Here is a 19,429-nt window from a genome sequence, read left to right as displayed (position 1 = left end):
ATATATCATAACCTACAGAAGCTTGTCTGTTTTGTTTATGTGTTTCCTATAAAAATTTTTTTTTGAAAAACCCTAAAAACTAAAGAAACGCCCAAGCTCTGACTCTCCACTCCATGGCCATATAAACAAAGACATAAACTAAGGTTGGAAGGAAGTAGTAAAACAGAGCAAGGAAGAAAAATTCTGCCACTGTGTGCACTCAATAGTGCAGGCAGCCTTTCACGCCATAGCTGTGCGCACAATAGCCACTAGCAGCAGCTTGGCAGGAAATCAGTTCAGCTTCTCTTGTTCAAAGGTTTGAAGAGGGTGAGGAGAGGGTGAGGAGATGGAGAGAGAAGAGGTGGTGGGAAGACATAAGGAAAGGCGGGAAAAGAAAGCAGCCGAGAGTATAGGAGGGGATGGGAAAGAGAGGATGAATGAAAAGAGGGTTAATGAGGCTGTCTAGGACCACCAGAGACCTCTCATTCCATGTAAAGCCTAGCCACATAAACAGAGCTTTTGGCACAGCTGTGACCGAGTGAGCGGGAGAGAATCTCCCAGGCGCAGGAACCTTCATGCATATCTCTGCCTCTCAGCAGCCTGACTCCTGAAAGTAGCAACATTCAAACAACCTTAGCAGAGACTAATCTGTCTGCCTTCTTTATTCGGTTCCCCCGATAGAAGGGCTGCAGTCACTTCTAAAGGCATCTGCAAATTGTCAGGGAGAAATAACATACTGCTGTCTATTGAGGATGAATGGCCCACATTCCTGCTGCGTTATAGTCATTTAATTCTCCCCCTCAGTCCTCTCACCGTGGCTTTAACAGATTACACTTGGCAGAGGCTGGATAAAGGGCGGTGGCGGCTTGGCGCGTGCTTTCCCTGGAGAAACAAACACTTAAATGGATGCAGCTGAATGTATCCCTCAAGAAAAATACATTTCAAGAACCCTCTCTAAACAAACTGAACTCCTCAAAGAAAACTGGGATGATTATCAGAAAATCATTACGCATGAAAGTTCCTAAAGGGGTAAAAATTCGATTGCACCACAGCTAAAACTACCCCGGTAGCCTGGATGGCGAAATGAAAATGCAGACATGGAGATGTGCTATTTTCCCTCCCTTTCTCTTCCTTCCTCTCTGAAAGGGACATGGAGCGTAATGAGCACATTATTAGGGACAATTTATCTTCATTTTCCATTTTTCAGCAGCAGAGGGAAGCTCTGACATCATGCCAGTGACAGCGCAGGGAGGGGAGCCAGGTGGGTGAGTGGTCGGAAGAGTGGAGGGAGGAGAAAGGGCACAAATGAAGCACAAAAAGGTGGACAGAAGTGTGACAAAAAGGCAGCAGAGAGAACCAAAAAGTGTGTGATGAACCAAGAAAAAGGTGAGGAGGAGGGGGAGGAAAAACACTTTCTGATAGATATTGACAGAAAACCACCGAGAGCTACAACATCAAGTTCAGGCTGCTGGATGGTGTTTGCCAAATGCTTGCAATTGAGTCTGATTGTGTGATGGTCCCATTTCCTTCTACTACGGCTCATCGGACACTTGTGAAAAATTACTGCAAAGTGCAGATGATGTGTTTGTGACAAAAAGGAAGACTGTAAGAGGGAGGACAAAGAAGGTGACAAAGAAATGAAGGAAAGCAGAAGGAACAGAAAGCTCGGTTTGTTGGCCAGATTTATACTCCCTTGACGACTCACACACACAGGCAGACAGCTGTGGACACCGAGGAGTGAAGTGGTTCTACTATTACTGTTACACTGCTCAGGAGGCTGACAACCCTTTGGCTCCGCTGGAGACATCATCAGTCAAAGTAGCAACATCTGTGTTTGTGTGTGCACTGAGTCTGGGTAATAAAAAACAATCTCACTTTAAGAACATTTCCACAGTAACAATGATAAGCTCTGAACTACCGCTAAGTCAGGCTAGTGTAATAAATTAATACAAATGCATGTGGAAAGGCCTGTGATGTTTAATAAAAGGCTGGAAAAACAACAAATTCACCCAAAATTAAAACATGTAAAGACAGTTCCATCCCACTGAGGAAAGAAACAGCATGCGGCCACGAGAAACAGCTAGCAGCAAGGCCAAGACTGACCTTTCATTACACTTCCACAGTCGACACCCAGCTGCCATCATTAACTTCTGCCTTTTTGGTTATTATCCCATGCGATTCAAACAGATGCAAAGGCAATTTCGCTCAATTAAAAATTATTTCGCCAGTTAATTTTTTATCATAAATATCTGGTTGATGCGCTACAAGCAAAATGAATAAAAATACGTTCCATTATGCAGCTGAACCTTTTCATCTTAAAGCACCGTGTGTTCCTTCAGAAATTTGAAGCAATACTAAACTTTCAGAGTTTGCAGAATTTACCTGAAGCGCGAGTATTGCCCTTAAAATTTTACGAGGATAGCTAATACATTACATAACAGTTTTATGTAAAGTTATTTAGCAGCACGTTCCCAGTGATCTTGCTACAATGCACGTGTGCTTGTTAGAATGTAAAAATTGCAACTGGTCATACGTGAGCATTAGACACAAATAAAATAAATAAGATGAAGTTGTGCACACACACAGCACCTTTATGTAAACACAACAGATGATGAGCTGAAGTAACGCAACCACCAAAACAAAACAAATTCACCTTGTACGTCACCGTCAACGAGGGCATCTGAAAAAAATCCCAAGGCAGCATCAAGTCAAGAGGAAATAAGTGTCAGTTAACCTCAAAGTAACACTACACTGATTTTCTGAGTAACGTGTTATTTTATGACGTGGAGGCAAAACCAAAAGCGGAGCAGTGTTTCATCAGTTTGAAATTCCCACTGAATAATCATGGTTATCTGTAGTTGTCATTATTTGTCTAGACTATGATCTAATGTCCTGGAGATTCTACAGAAAATAGGAGCAGAAAATGAAAGGCTGCAGGCTGATCTCCGTCCATCCCTTCTTGCTGCTGTGTGGAAAACACCAGGACAAGATACGTGAGTTTAGCAAGAAAACACTAGTCAGCTCTTGTTTTTGCCTCATTTGCTCAGGATTCTCTTAAGAATGACAAACTAGTTTGCACAGGCACGCTTTCCAATTAATTATCTTCCTGATCTCTGGCATACTTCTCTCACGCACACAAAGCCACCCCCTTTCCTGCCTCAGTGATTGCCCACAACATAGCCTGGATAATGCACTCATCGGAATAATGGATTTGAAGGAATGCCATCACGTTTTGTGGAATCGTTTTCTTCACTTCCTGTTATTTCACTACACGGGGGCACCTTGTGTTTATGATTAAATGCTCTGTCAGTTATTTAACCACAAAACAAAAACTGTTTTTTCCCTGAATGAATGCCACACATACGTAATATCAAGCAGTAGCCTTGATTCTCACATAAAACAAAACTAAAGGCAGCTGAAAATCATGGTTTCTGTGGCGTTCGGTAGTTAAACCTCTCGCCTCATTCACACTAGTTACAAATCTGAAATTTCGTCAAAGCAACCATTTCAAAAGCAATCGGATCGAAGTTGTTGCATGCGGTCGTAATAACCGTGCCAACTACTGTTTTCTTTTGTGTGACTGTAGCATAAGTGAATTGTGCTTGTGCAAGGTTGCACCTCTTTTAGGTGTGGTAACTGAAGCAACTGATTTATTTAAAACCAGAAAAGGCAAGTGAAGCTGCCTGGAAATAATTTAAACTTAGTTCTTCCTCTGACACAATATAGTTTAAAGGCAGATTTTCAAATAATAATAACTTGGTCTCTATCAGAATGTAATCGGTAAAGGAGACGTGTGATCTGCACAAGCTGTTTAATGCTAAAGTGTTTTTGCTTGAGAGCACTCAATTAGCATAGTCTTTATATAACTTGTAACAAAAAAGCTAATGAATACCGATTCCTAGACTTGGTTTCTTAGTCTATGGTTAACAGCAATACCAACTATGATAAGCAGCTTGTTATACTCTGAGCCAATATTTGTCTTTGAGCAGGAACTATGTTTTGGCGACACTCCAGGGCAACCACTGACCTCGCATTCACTCTTTCCTTTCAGCTTGAGTAAATGAAACAAAAGAGTCAGAAACATGCCTGAGAAATAATTATACAAGTGTGCATCCCTGTCTGCACAAAGCAAACATAACTGTATCGTTTAACATGCCAAGAAAGGAGGAACAACACACAAAACACTTGTAACTTTTGTTAGCAGACTTTATATTAAAGTGTCAGTAATTTTATGCTGAGAATATATATAAAATACTGATCCACCGGATAGAGCAAGTATGTGTGTGCATGTGTGTGTGTGCAGCGGAGCACCTGCGAGGCTGTCAGGTCGCGTCATTCTCTCGTAAATGTCGTAACTCTGGGGTCCGTAGGGGTCGGTGTTGTGGAGCACGGAGCGGGGCAGAGTGGAGCTGTAGTGCTGGGGCACGGCAGTCATACTAGCCCTGACTGGAGACGAAGTGTGAGTAGGCTGTTTAGTCAGCGGAGGGTTGACGTTGTCGACCATTGTCAGAGGTGAGCCCATACGGCCCGAGGGTGACCCTGCCGAGGCCTGGTAGGGTGAGGTGGTGCGGCTAGATCGAGAGTTTGTGGAGCCCATGCGACGCAGTGCGGCGGGGGAGTTTTTCTGAGTGTTGTAGGGTGAGCCACTGCTACCGCCGCCCGTAGTACTGGTTCGCTGGGCAGAGGGCAATGTTGTAGAATAGATGGCGGAGAGGGGTTTGGGTTCTGTAACAATGGGGGAGCCGTAGGCACTGCCAACTGAGGTACGCAGGGAACCACGGGAGGGGGACATACTGCTCGCGTAGGCTGGCGAGTGAGAGCGAGAAGGCACTGAGCTGACCCTTCGCATAGCTCGGCCAGGCACTGTTGTTGTGACCTGCAAGCAAGAGAAAAAAAAAATAAAAAGGCTCTGTGGTTTAGTTTACATCCAGGAGGAGCTATAAAATGATGTACTCCAATAAACTGACCTGTGAAATAATAATGACATGCTACATAAAACAACATTGCATAAAACAATTCATTACAGGGCATGACTTTACTCTGGGACATATTTATTTTCCTAGTGCTCCCCTCCTCTGTTGTGTGACGGCGCCATTTGGTTTCTCAGCAGTCTCCATATACAAAGCTGTAAGAAGCGTGATTAGGTTGTGGTGCTCGATCCCTCTGTGCATTAAAGCCATAAATCACTAACAAACTCAACAGCAATTCTGGAGCAATTAAACTTCACGACCCTTTGAACAAGACGATGAGATAAATCTTGACTTAGACAACCGTCAGTACCTGGGCTGAAGCCTGTCCCTCAGCCCTGGCATTCCTCATCAGTGTGCCAGTGCCGGCACCGGGGAAGGAATGCTGCACCCTTAGTTCAGCCTTGCCCAGGTTCTGGCTGCTGAGGTAGCTGCTGCTGGCATCCTGGTAACCACTGTCCGAGTACGAGTTCATCTGAGCTGAGCTACACGAATTCCCTGCAGATCCTGAGAGATAATGAGAGAAAAACGACACACGAGAATGAAATGCTGGGGGAAGAGTATGGAGACCGGTTAGAGGCACCGGGACACATCATAAAGGGTTTCATAACAGATGTGACCTTTACTTAGGATAGCCTTACTAATGACAAATGGCACAGCAGGGGGGGTGGGTAACAGTTTTGTTAAGCTATTACTCAGTGTGCCATGGTAAACATCCAGCCTTTTATACCTTATGATTATACTGATAACAGTTTATCCTAAAGAATATAACAGTGAAAGACAAAAAATAAAGAGTGTAATCATAAGGTATAAAATTTAAGAAAATTGTTTTCAAAACTAGCATCAGTGTAGTGGAACAACGCTGAGGCAAGAGAAAGCGAGCAGAAGAGAGGGCTGCAGAATACAGAGAGAAGGCAACAACAGACCCTCACTTTCATGAAGGGAGGACTGCTCCGGGGAGTACAGAGACACCTGCTCTGACTCCGTCCTGATGCGGTACCTCGGGGACTGGGAGCTGTCAGTCACCCGAGACTTTGTGTCCCCCGAGGCAGAGGCATCTGAGAAGACACGGCAGAGCAGAAAGTCAGGCAGAGAGGTGGAGCTTCAGGTCTGAAATAATCTCACAGTTTTTGGTTTTGGGGGCTGAGAGTTTACAATAGTCGTTAAAGCAGTCAATATTTTATGGAACTGAAAGCAAACAATAAGACTGTAATTTCAGCAACATTAGTTTCACACTTGTATACAGTTGGAGTCATTAAATTTTACTGCCATACTAATTTGGGAAGTCAAAATTGGGCAGCATGTCACTTCAATTGTGTATACAGCCATGCTCTAAATCATTTCACAGCTCTAACATTTCCCTGCATCCCCTCTCGCGTCATGCATGGCAACAACGAGCGAGGCAAACAGAAGCCGAAATTAGCTGTCTAATGTCTCTGTGCACAATGTTTCTCCACAGTCACAATCTAGTTAAGCGTGACCAGAGTCAATGGATTCCTCTGCAATCACTAGAACAATTGGCAGTGAATGAAGGGAAAGAAGAAGACAAACATTGGTGGTCTGAGTTTGTCAAATCCTGCCCGGTTAGCTAGCGTGTGAATGAAAGCTGAATCCTGCGACTGAGCCGCCTTGTTGTCAAAACTGACCTGTTGAATAAATGTGTTGACATGTAGGCTTTGTGCATTTGACAACCTGGCATCTTTGCACTCCCACCTTTGGAAGACTAAAGGTGCTTGCCTATTTACTGAAGGGATTGAGTCAAAGCAGATCAAAGCAGATCTGGGGTCAGACTGTCAGAAAGCACAGTGGGGGTGGCCTGTTGTGAGAGAGGCATCCCCCATGTGGCTTCAGAGAGTCCAGTCTGCAACAAACTCTGTGTCAACTGTGTCAGTGCAATTTAATACATGGATACTCGCTCACATTTTTGTGTGTGTATTTTTAAGTTTGCAACAAAGATGAAAAGGCATTTATTAGCCAAAGACATCAAACAACTCAACAATCTGAATTCTGACAGTGACTCTTAGTCTGGTACACACACAGCATGTTGTTTAGGACATTTTGTACCAAGCGCTCACTCTGTCTGATAAATAATATGCCAAAAAGGCAAAATAGATGAGAAACTGGAAGAGACAGAGAGCGCAAGTGCGGAGGGAAACCGAAGCCTTTTTGATCTGTGTAGAAGATTACACACATAGTGAATCTATTTCGAATAGTTATTTTTTCCCCACGACTACTGACTAAAGAGGGGAGCAGCGGCCACTTCTTACATTTAGGCCCCAGCAGTGAATTTCAAAACTTATTTTACAGCTCAACATTTATCTCTACTGCTTGCCCTTGCTTTGCTAATCCCACTAGTAGATGTCTAAGCGCTCTGCCCCCAATTTTTACATTTTCTTGTCTATTAACAATGCATTAGATAAGAATGTAGAGTGTCTGTAAACTGGGCAGCACCAAGCAGAACCCAAACAATCAACTCATGCGTTTCCTATTTTCCCCAAACAATTTATTTCCCTGGATTTAAAGAGCATCTTTCTGGTTTGTGTCCCCAGCTAATTAATGTGCTGGAAAATGATGCAGAAACTGGATTTTCAGAGGAAAGGAAAGAGTGACACTGGGACGTCACGTATGAGAAAAGTATATTTTGACACCAAGGCTGAAAATCGATATGAGCACATACAGGATTAGAGCCCAGGTATTAAAGTGAAAAAAATAAAAAGTTGTATTACCAATCTACCAAGGATGCAAAAGGCAAGAAAGGGCCAAACAGTGGGAAAATTTTTTTAAAAAAAAAATCAATGTTACAAATATTGAAACAGTATTATTTCGGCACCCAATAATGATTTAGTTTTAGCTGGTTCTTTAGCTTTTGTTTTATTATTGAGACTACATGCTGTGTGTCCTTCTGTGCGTACCACTGGTCAATGCTGAGATAATGGAAAATGCTTGGCGTCCTCTGTGGGTGACTTTTCTTGTATACTGCGGGTCCGTATTTGTGAGGACTAAGGTGTTTTAAATGAAAACATAAGTGTTGCATGGAGTAGTAACGATGTAGTGGTCAACACTGGTTTGTTTGTAGCTGGTGACACAAATCCCCTTTGGGGTTGTGTTACAAAGGGTAACCCTGGCCACGTACCCTCCGTAGCGGCTCCTTGTGGCAAGGGAGCAGCGGAAAGTAGCCAAGTGGGAATGTAGAATAATAATCTTCTAGGATTTGGCTCCGACTGCCTCTTTTCCCCTCGAAAGCCTACTAGGAATAACCCTTGAAGCTCTTCTCTGAACAGAGTGCTTTCTGTCATATTGCAGGGTTGCTTATAGAACAAAATCCCAGATTTTCCATCAGAAGATAGCGAGGTTGGTCTCTGCCTATGAGCTGCCCATTGAAAAAAAAAAAAAAGAAACTACTCAAATGGTCATCAAATTCTTTATTGATTTATAATGAGGTGTCAAAACTTGTCATTAAGGGGAGAGGAGAGATCGTCGAATATCATATTTCAGTCAAAACCTGTTTTACCACTCCAATAAATACTTTCTTTACTTTATTTATGATATCAGCTACATTTTGCTGCACACAACAGTGTTTCATTTGTGTGCCAGAAACCCTCACGCCCACTTTCTATTTGGGTCAATGGGACAGTTATATGGTACTCCTGTGACTCTGTCTTCTAGGACCAGCAAAGCTCAAGTCTGTTGGCTTACAATGTTACATCACAGGTGAAGAATTATGCATGCGGAGCCAACGCTGAGGGAGCAGCAGCAGGTTAAATATAAAAATGTTCTCCTTTTAAATATTGTTAGCTGAACATTTTACCTCTTTCTGTAAATATAGGTAATTTATCCACCTGAAATAAACACACAAGCACATGTCTCGTGTGAACACGCTTATTACAGCACTGGAATGATGTATGTACAAATGAATAAATAAGTAATTAGAAGAGGTATCACTCCACCCAGCAACACACTGCGATATATTGAGACTGTATTTGCGCAGCTATCAATCAGCAATATGTAAAATCTGGGAATTTTTCTCCCTTCAGACATCAAATAAGAAATGGCTCTTAAATCTATTATAGTTATAGAAAACATCCATCCATATACAGAGTTATATTTCTGTCTTCTAGGCATTCAGGAGGTGTGGAGTGTATTCAAGTGGACAGCTGGCCAGGTGCCTCTGTGATGATCTGACAATAACTGCTGGTTTCAAGCACTATTATTTCACTTTGCAGGGTGGTTACATTTGCTGTTACATATCAGGCAGTGTCAAAGCTGTAGTGTCTGCCCATTTATTCTGTGATTTTATGCTGTAATAGCTTGTAAAACACAACACTGCATACTGATTTTTCCAAAACACATTAAAAATGTCACGGGGTGACATTGCACATTTTTTTAAAAGTTGTTTATTCCTAATTTTTTGATCATGTTTTTGTTGACCAGGTAAAGCTGACCCACGAGTCTTGGACAATACAGCGTACAGCCAGGACTGATCTCTACAGTGATCAGCAATAATTTTATGTCTTTTGAAGAACTTGGGACTATGTTTGGCATACCTTCAAAGCATTTTTTAAAATATCTTCAACTGTGAAATTTTATACTGGCTGGGCAGTCTAATGACATGAATCTTCCCTCTCCATCTACCTTAGAAGATTTCTTTATGACACAAATTATACACAAAGAATCATTTCATAAAGTACTGCATGGTGAACAGATCTGACCAATGATTTACCCGAGGAAGAAAAGTTATAAGGAAGTTATTCTGGTGAATCAGAAACTGTAAAAATGTATTCGACAATAAATGTAATTGTCTGAATGGATCTCTGTTTCATTATATGTGGGAATGCAGCCTGATACTCTTGTTCTTGGTAGAGAGTCTTGTATATATGTAATCAGATTACTGGTGAAGAGGTGCCTCTTCCTAATCCTGAATTATGCTTACTGAATATTTACCCAGATGGGTTTGTGATCTCTAAAATGTCAGGTCTTTACTCAGTTTCTGCTTTATGGAAACCGAACAGTGCACAGCTCGCTCACAGAAGAAAAACAACCTGTGCCATTTTACAATGACTTACAGGAACGACTTATCATTTTGCTTTGGAAAAGATAAGCTGCCTGACAAAAAAGGAACGTTTTTCACAAAAGAAGCATTACAAGTTTTGGGGTATTAGGAACACTTTCTGAAGAATAATATTTTAGCAGATGATCCCAAGCTTCCAATTTTCCACCTAAACAACAATAACAACCCAATCACTGTATACTTATCACCTAGCTATACTCTACATATAAAACTGCCTCTGCCTTTTATCTTCAAAACAATGATCATTAAATAAAGTATTAAAAAGTCAAACATGATACTGACATGTTGAACTGCCAGCATGAAGACAAATGCATGTTTGATAAAGAGTAGGGATCGAAACACAGACAGACAGACGAGGTACAGAAAAAGGAGAAAGCTCCATTTCTGGGGTGCTTGCTCTCTTCTTGCAGATGTACAAGGTGGGACTGCACTGACTTTTCCTGAGGCTAAGTCAGTTCTTTCTACAGTAACACTTCCCCTCCGATCTCTCAGTCGGTGGAGATGTACGGTGGCTCATGAGGCCAATAAGCCTCAGAGAAAACTGTGGCCCATTACACTCTGTGCCACACATTTTGAGTTCAACTCATTTAGATTGGACAAAGTACATTACTGCATCTGACTATCATTTATCATCTACAACACAATGAGAAATCAATACAAAGAAATACAATGGCACCGATTAGTACCCGACTCAGTTGTAACCCTAATGAAATGGATTCAGCACGGAAATTGGGACTCGGGCAGAAAACGAGAAACCCATGTGATATTAATATTCCCACTGCATATGTACAAGTGTAACCCCCCCATAGGCTCTTTTGATGGGATCGAAAACAAAAGATTAATGACCACTGCGGAAAGTCAGTCTTCCACTATGCAATTAATAAGCCATGAAAGACATTAGTAAATTTAATCCATTATCTGTTGTCTCCTAAACATCCTTGAAAGATGCGGGCTAAACAAACAGACCAACGGGGTCTTGAGAGAGAGTCTTCTGCTACCTGCCAATGATGGCGTTTCATCTGAGTGGGCAGAAATTGCTTAAGTAACTATTAACACAAGAACATGCCTGGGGCTGTCAATTGCGCGGTTGAAAACACTTGTATTAGCACAAATTATTGTGGAAATGTAAAACATGTCTGTACTGCACACCATGCACACACACAAACACACAAAACGTATATTTTATGAAGTCTAGCTACATGCACAGCCCTAGCTTTGCAGAGGGAGAATTGAAAAGCACTTAGCTTAGCCGATATAACTCACTAACACTGCATAAACTGCATGTTGTTCTCTCAGGTTCTAACAGGTCCAAAAAGAAAATAATCAGTTTTAAATAGGAAATATTTTAATATATACTTTTAGTTTGAAACCTGCAGAGAGCTTATCTGAATAATCAATGTATTGTAGTATAAATGATAACCACAGCAGTCAGTGCCCTTGAGAAAGTAGGTGAACCTTGTGGCCCATAATGTTTTAGCACTGCGGCATGTGTAATTATTAACTAATTATTGACTAATTTCAGGTCTGGGTGCAGACTCAAATGGGGGAGTGTTTGCTTCAATTCTTGATTACTCCTGCAAATACGCCGATATAAAAGACACCAAATATAAATGTAAACGGACACAGCGTAAAATGAGAAATTATTTTATGAGCAGCAATAGCATTTCAGTAATTACCTGCAGTTCTCCAAGGTAGGGACTTCTCAGATGAGCTGTGTGGGAGAAAAAAAGAAAAAGAAAAAAAAACAACAACAGATGAAAAGGTGAATAAATGCACTACAAACCACAGACACCACAGTGGAAGATGTGAGTGAAATCATCTGGACGAGACACCTTGGAGCCTCATCTACTTGTGCCTTTTACAACAAGATTAGAGATGGTAATCAGTGCTTTTGAGATAAAACAGCTAGAGGTTCAAAGGATGCCGCCAAAGTGGAGCTGTTTGCATCTCAGATGAAATCTAAATGAGTCAGCTAGCATTTTGTTTGCACACTGCCAAAAAAAGAAATATATATATATCTATACACACACACACACACACACACACACACACACACGCAGGACCGGCAGCTGTTTTTCCACATTCATTTCATTCATTTAGTAAATATGCTAAGTCAACGGCCGAAGGATGGAATATAACCTGAAGGGAGCTGAAGCAGCGCAGACACATGAGAAACCCTCTCCGAGTAAATCAAAAAGTAATCACATTGTACATTCACACCCTCTGTCTTTAAGCTCAATGTCCTGACATGCTGACATAATCCTGACATGAATACCAGTATTTATTCCAGTGGAGCCTGTATCCCACAGAGGTAGTCACCCTCCAGAGAGAAATGCAGGAGAATAATGATCCAGCCAGAGAGAAATCACAGTTTGGGTCCATTATTTGGGAATAACACAGACAGTACCAAGCAACAAAATCAGAAAGAATCCAGTGACAGTGTGTAGTAATATAAATGGTCTTATACCAATCAACTGCACAGAGCGTTTTTGGCATGAAAGCATGACACAAGCTTCTAGTACGGTTAGCTTTAGTAGTAAACCCATTGGTCCTAGATCCATCTGATGTTTGTAGGCTTTACTGTATATAGGAGGCCTTAATTTTCCTAAATTTCAATTTGTTTTCTTTTCCAGGTAGACAGATGACTGCAAGCCTTTTTAAAAAAAAAAAACCATTACAATATATTTTGTTTAACCCAAGACTTAAAAACCAAGGCTACTCAGTTTTAACTACTTATTTCTATTTAAAGAAAGAGGCCAGTTACAGTTCAGTGCAAATCCTCGATCATGATAATCCTAAATTTTAACCTAGAATTCTTATTACAATGCTGAAACTACAACATGATCTGAAACAAACAAAGCTAAATTAGAGCAGGTAACTTCTTGTTTTAGAAAACTTCAAATAATCAAAGTGTGGTTAAAAAGCTAACTACAATGTAAGAGAAAATTCAAATAACATTGTAGCGAATGGACTGGACTCAAACGAATACAGCTAAGAAGAAAGAGCAGTGTGGAACAGACGAGCAAGTTATCAGGTACTAAATAGGACTCTAAACTTATTATTTTAAGTATGTGTGAACATCAAATCAATGATCAAAGGTAAAAACCACTCACTCTCCTCTTCCACAGTTAGTTATTACGAGAAACCAAGCAGGAGACCTCGGAGCGGCGCAACCACCCCGTTCTTTTTCAGATCTCCCATTTGCCAATCATTAATATCAAGCAAAGTGTTGCCGCTATTTCTTCCCAGTTAAGGTGACACTAAATGAGCTTTAAGAAGCACTTTCTTAGAATTTTAATGAGCATGCAGGCAATTAAAAAGAGGAAGTTGGGCGAGCTGAGCTTCACTGAAGCATGGGAGATAAAGCAGAAGAATGGCTACCGTAACGATTATGCGCCACCCGTGCTGCATGCTGACCGGCGGGCAGAGCGAAGGCGCTGCTAAGTGAGAGTAAAAGTGCCAATGGTGATACACAACAGGCCTAACTGTGACATGACACTTTATTTCCCATCAGTCCTTTTGGCTAATGAAAGGCTGGCTGGGTGTGGAGGTTGCATCTTCTAGTTAAGTTTGCCAGAGGTGAAGTTTGATGGCCACCCCCTGTCTGCTTGTACAAATGAAGGCGGAGGCCAGCTCTGGAGGTGTCGCGAAATGTAATGACTCCAATCTGAACCCCTCAAGTGTGTTGTCACCTCTGCTGTTGTCCTGCTGTGCTATTGAGCCAATCAGTGTGACCTCGATGCTCGAGGCTAATCTCCATTCACTCGCAAATGTCGAACCACAACCATATCATTCGTCTTCATGCTTTAAAAAAAAAAAAAAAAAAAAGGTGTGAAAAGCGGTGTTGTATGTTTTCCTTATAGGATCCTAGGAGGTGGTTTTAGTCTCTCAGTCTGAAGTGTTTATATTTACACGTACATATACAGGCTTTAAAACATCATGCATTAGTCTTATATTAGCATAAGACTATCTGGATAACAGCAGTAGATTTCAGGTGAAGATGGGTTGTAGGGCATCCATGATGGTGGGAAAAAAGGCACCCAGTCAAAAGAAAATGCAAGAGACTAAAAAACAAATCAGAAAAAAAAAAAAGCCCTGCACACTTAACTTGCAGGAAATTTAATTTAATGCTTTTTCAAACAGACATCACAAAGCTCAACCAAAACACTGATTGTGATCTGCATGATGAGAGCAGGGCTGGATGATTAGAGGTAAATATTTAGGTGGGACTTTGCCGACAGACATCGGGAATAAATTAAGTTTAAATAATAGAAAGCATCCTAAACTGCAGACTCGACTGTTTGCTAATAACATTGTTTCAAACTTCATTCAAACTCAATTAACTTGTTCAGAGGGTCAGACTATGGTGACATTTTAAGAATGTGCCTTTTGAGCATAAAGGACATGAGCCCATACCTGGCATTTCTGCTTCTATCCATGTACCTTGTGTCACATTCAAATACCAAAATATGCAACTCTTTCCTACTGAAATAAGCGGAAGGTGCATATCCTGATGTTTCATAACAGAAAGGAAGGAAAAGCGGAAGCAAGGCTGGCTCAGTCCTGCAGACAGATACATATTTTACTGAGTTTATTTACCATATTTATGTGAATTTGTATCTTTTGCAGCGCTGTGAGGGACTCTACTGTATTTTGTTAACATTTAGGGTTGCATTTTCCCTCTGTGCCTACACTAGTTTCCTCTGGAAGCTCCAGTTTCTGCCCACAGACTAAGCCAGCATTCCTTTTACCTCAATAAAAGGAAGCTGAAACTGGTAGTGTTGTCATACACAACTAAACCACATTCCAGTAGCAGCAGTCAGAAAAAAGGCTTTGTTTTTTCTCCATATCAAGGTAAACAAATTTTGTCATCAGTAGCAATACTTGGGTATAAACACAATGTACGGGTTAACTAGTGACAAATGGACAATAGTTTTAGGACAACATTACACGTTTTACAGTCTTACTACTATTTTGCTTGCAGCTGCCATCTTGAATTGCGAAATCGAGGTTGGTGTGGCTACTCAGACTTCACCGACTGGAAAGTCTGACACCACTTTAAATGGAAGGCAGCAGAAAAACAAACTTTTGAGGTTGACTAGCAATTCTGAATTGTACAAGGGTGTGTTCCAGAGTTAGTTATTATGAGTCTTGTGTTTGTGTTAGGCCTGTGATTGACTGGTAAACCACCCAAAGATGTACCTCTAGCTCAAATTTGGCTGGGATAGCCTTTGGCCCCAGATGCCTATGCTTTACTTAAGCTTTTTTTTTTTAAATCGATGGATGTTCTGTGTTGCTTAGCTCAGGTGTGGCAACAAAATGTTGAGACAAACATGTAGATAGCACTAAGAAAATACAGCTGATGGATCCAAGCAATCCAGGTGGTGCTTGCATTTTTTTAGGAGCACAGGCATGTCAACATAAAGAGATCTCTGACAGTTTGGCTCAGAGAGCATATCAACCCAAAGACATTTCATGCTGAACGGACTGCATGCTGAACAGTTTGCAACAAATGCATGTTCCATTACATGGATAACACAGACAAATGCCGCTAGAAGATAAAATGAGCGAATGGAAGGCCAGTAAAATGTCATAATTTGTGGGCAAGAGAAGTGCAAACAGCAGCATTAGCAATGTGAAAAAAAGAAAGATTTCTAAAGCGGTACAGAGGTATCCGAGTGGTATCTGAGGCAAGATAAGTAGGTGACTAATAGCTATGAAGACAGAAACAGCATACTACTATCCTAGCAAATACACGGAAAGCCTTAAGTCCCAAGCTGACAGCCCTAACAACCGAGCTATAGGGCAAGCCTCATTAAAATCAAACCACAGCAACAACCTGTGTCTGCCAATTCAGTCGAGTTTTTTTCTTGTGATGCTTTATAAGTGACAGTTAGTCGCCTACAACAAGACGACTGCATGCTCAACATTGCCTGGGATTTTGGCATTTGGCTCATTTAATCCACCAACTACTCTGAAAAACACTTTGTTTTGCAAGCCAAATGTCACTTATGGACCAGTGGATCAAGACAATGAGCTGAAAGCTACACAAAACAGATTTGGGTGATATTTCCATTGTGTCTAGCACACACAAGATTTGATATTTTAGTGTTGAGTAAACAAAGACTGCTCTGTCCTCAAGCTTTATTGCCAAAATTAATCTTGATATATGAATCATTTGTTAAAATATTCCCTTGCATGGACGAATAAAGAACAACCATAGTGTGGTTGGACACATTAAAACTGTGGTCCAAACAACATTTTCCTGAAAGAGGAAATTAAAGTAATTACTGGGGCTGTGTATAATTCAGAGAGCTGTTGTCCACACCTCTTTGGCAGCACTTAAAGCTGCTGTATATCTGAACCCCTCTAAAAAGGGACAAAGGGGAAATGGACACTTACTGTGCAGTGCTGGTAGGTGGGTGCTTTTTAGAGTTATGCAGGCTGGAGTGCAAGAATGCACTATCTAAGGGCATAGGGCTTATTATCAGGAAGCCAGAAAAGTTCAGAGAGCCATTAAAGCTACTTTTGAAACAAAGTGTCATGTATCCAGATATATCCCAATTGTGTTACGGCCCATTTGAGAGTGAATGTAGCAACATGCCATCAGAATTTATATTTGCTGACCACTTGTGAAGAAAATAGCTCGCCCCACACTCATAAAAAGCACTATACAGAAGGATGTAGTATGTAAGAGATTTAAGCTATTAGGGGATAAACATAGATAAGGGTAGGGTGGAACCTTACACTAGAGCTACAACTCCTGTCATCCTTACATGCCCATCTAGAGGGCATTGTATGGTGCAAGATGTTTAAGGAGAGGCAGCAGCAGCTCTGGTGTTTCATGCATCTAGATGTATCAGAAGCTTGAAGAACCACCTGTAGCAGCAATAATTAGAAGTAGTTGATTCTTTTTGGTTATATGATGAAAGAAAAACCTCTAAGATTAAAATACATGTGTGTTTACAGGTGTAGAGTGCAACAAAAAGATGACTGTACCTTAGCTCTGACCACATGATCCAAACAACATAATGAGTAAAGAGCACTTTTCTGTCATTTCTGATCACTCAGGCCACTTTGACACTATTCATGCAGGACTTTTAGCATTTCTCCTCGGCACACACGCTCATCAGTTGGAATTTGGGGTTCAATGTGGTGCCTAAATACACACTTGTAGGAGCCGGGAATCTAACCACCGATCTTTCAAGTGCAAAGACAGTTTACATAATTTGTGACCTCATTATTTTTATAGCAGCACTCAGGAATCAAACCTTACAAAGAGGCATAATACTTATGACTAAACCAGACATCAGAGTATAGCTTGGTTAACTCCAAGTAAAATACTCAGACAGTACAGCAGGATGCTGTTTCAGTAAACCAGACATTGAAAGAAAATGATTGAAAGACACAAATAACTCCCATCATAATGCTCACAAATTCTCTTACTCTCTTACATTTACCCTCATTTCAGCTTAAGATACTAAATTTCTTTGTATCTAAAAGTGCAACTGTAACAGGATTCATGTTTACGATGCGTGAGCTTTTACCATTGTCACGGAAACCTCGGTACAAATCAATTTTGAAGTGCTTCATTTTTAGTTTTAATTAAAAAAAAAATAGCTTGCCATCAAAAACAGAACATTAAAAAACAAACAGTAATACAACTTTAATTATCAAGCATTTACATCAATTATTGTTTCTCTGAAACAGGAATAATTTAGTCATAGTCCTGTGTTTGGGACATTAACATTTACAGTTACGTGACGTGACAAAGCCCTAAAAACAATAATAAATATACTGTGCAAGTATTTTGGTTTGTGCATTTGCAACTGTCACTGCTCATTGCCTTTATTCTTTCTGTCGCTTACATATGACAGAAGAGGACTACGGATGCATTTTACAGCAGAAGACAATAAGACTGCGGTTAAAACTTCCTTGCAGCTGCCTTGTGAGGCTGTTGAGATATTTCAACGTTACATTGAGCCTTACAAATGAACCTGACATGTGTGAGCCACAGCAGACAGGACAGAATGTGTGGTCACTGAGGTGTGATGATCAGGCAACCTAGTGTCTTTGCTGATGAAGTGGGAACGCGCTCACAGAGCCAAGTCACTGACAGCAATGCTTCGCTGAGAAAACAACACCTCACAATCATGCATGCTCACACATATAAATGCATACATACATACGCATGCACATGCAAGGAGTGATTCTGTTCATCTCAGATTAATGCACAAGAGGGAGAAATATTTGAGATTTATAGTCCAATCACTGAGCATCATTGAGCATACTGGGATGCTCCATCACAATGCTATAATGCCATAAGGTTATACCACAGAGTATGGCCACTGCTGTGAAGGATAGAAAAGCCATGTGTTGGACTGTGGCTTCCTCTGTGTGTGTGTGTGTGTCTCTCTTCTCATTACCTGCTGCTACCAGCGCCGGGTGACTCAGCTCCGAGTCTGCATCTTTCCAGCTGATTGGCCACAATCTGCCTCTCCACTTCCAGCTCCCTGGTTAGCCGCTCGAACTGAAGCTCCTGCACATAAACACAATAAAGACAGTCAGGGGACCAAGGGTCAGAAAGACATTCTCGCCCAAAAGAAATATGGACTTCTATTGGCAAATATGAAAAATATGAAGTCAATATGGGAGGGGAAAGTTAACAGTTGGCAGCCTGCTCCAGTGGCATTGTGGTTCATCGCTGCGCATAGGTTAATGATGAGATTACAGACATCTCCGTAGAGAGACGCAATCACGAATATTTCATTTTCCAAGCATTGAAGAGAACATACAACAGCTAGAAAACAAGCTGCTTCTTTCTTACTATAAAGATAACAGCACGTGTATGTAAATAATCCCATCTCCTCCTTAACAGCTGAATGAAACCTTTCACCAACATCTTCACACATACAGCGATTATTAATATCTATAGGTTTTTAAAAACTATTTATTATAAATTCAAATTCTTTTGGTTTTTGTAAATATGTTCATCTCACCCAAATGCAATGTTGCATTCTCTGTAACTGTAAACAGCCAAGGTTTTATCATCTGACTATATACACTGATTTAACAAGATATTAAGAATAACCAGATAAATTAGCCAACCATGTCTATGCCATATGTGAGCAAAGTGAAGAGCACCACAGGCACTAATTAATAAACATAAAGGCTTCATTTTAAGGTAACAAAACAGTAATCTTCATTAATGAAGTGATTATGCACTTACAAAAAACATTACTGTGATTATTGTGTTCTATTATTTTTACACACTGTAGGCACTAAGTCCCAAACAGTTAATGCAACTATTTTATTAAACTCCTTACATGTCGACTGTTTCACTTGAAATCCTCTGTGATGATGTCAAGAGCCAAATTAGAAAAATTGTCCCCTGTCCAAAAACTTATGGAACAAA

General features: G+C 40.8%; 1 protein-coding gene across 6 annotated transcripts in view; it reads right to left on the bottom strand.

The window, feature by feature from the left end:
- LOC116322865 (plakophilin-4) overlaps positions 1 to 19,429 on the bottom strand; it is an 87,546-nt gene that overhangs the window by 26,588 nt on the left and 41,529 nt on the right. For 3 of the 6 annotated variants that reach the window (XM_031743062.2, XM_039600436.1, XM_039600437.1), the window contains 4 exons: positions 18,441 to 18,553; positions 11,691 to 11,725; positions 5,260 to 5,453; positions 4,291 to 4,855 (listed from right to left, as the gene is read on the bottom strand). In XM_031743062.2, the coding sequence (XP_031598922.1) occupies positions 4,291 to 4,855; positions 5,260 to 5,453; positions 11,691 to 11,725; positions 18,441 to 18,553 (907 nt within the window). Of the gene's footprint in view, positions 1 to 4,290; positions 4,856 to 5,259; positions 5,454 to 5,872; positions 6,005 to 11,690; positions 11,726 to 18,440; positions 18,554 to 19,429 lie in introns of all 6 variants that reach the window. The other 3 variants (XM_039600434.1, XM_039600435.1, XM_031743059.2) reach the window with 2 other exon arrangements.

This window comes from Oreochromis aureus, linkage group 16, assembly GCF_013358895.1.
Source record: "Oreochromis aureus strain Israel breed Guangdong linkage group 16, ZZ_aureus, whole genome shotgun sequence".
Lineage (NCBI taxonomy): Eukaryota > Metazoa > Chordata > Actinopteri > Cichliformes > Cichlidae > Oreochromis > Oreochromis aureus.
The sequence above is the reverse complement of the archived record's forward strand: the minus strand, read 5'-3'. Positions and strand labels throughout refer to the sequence as shown.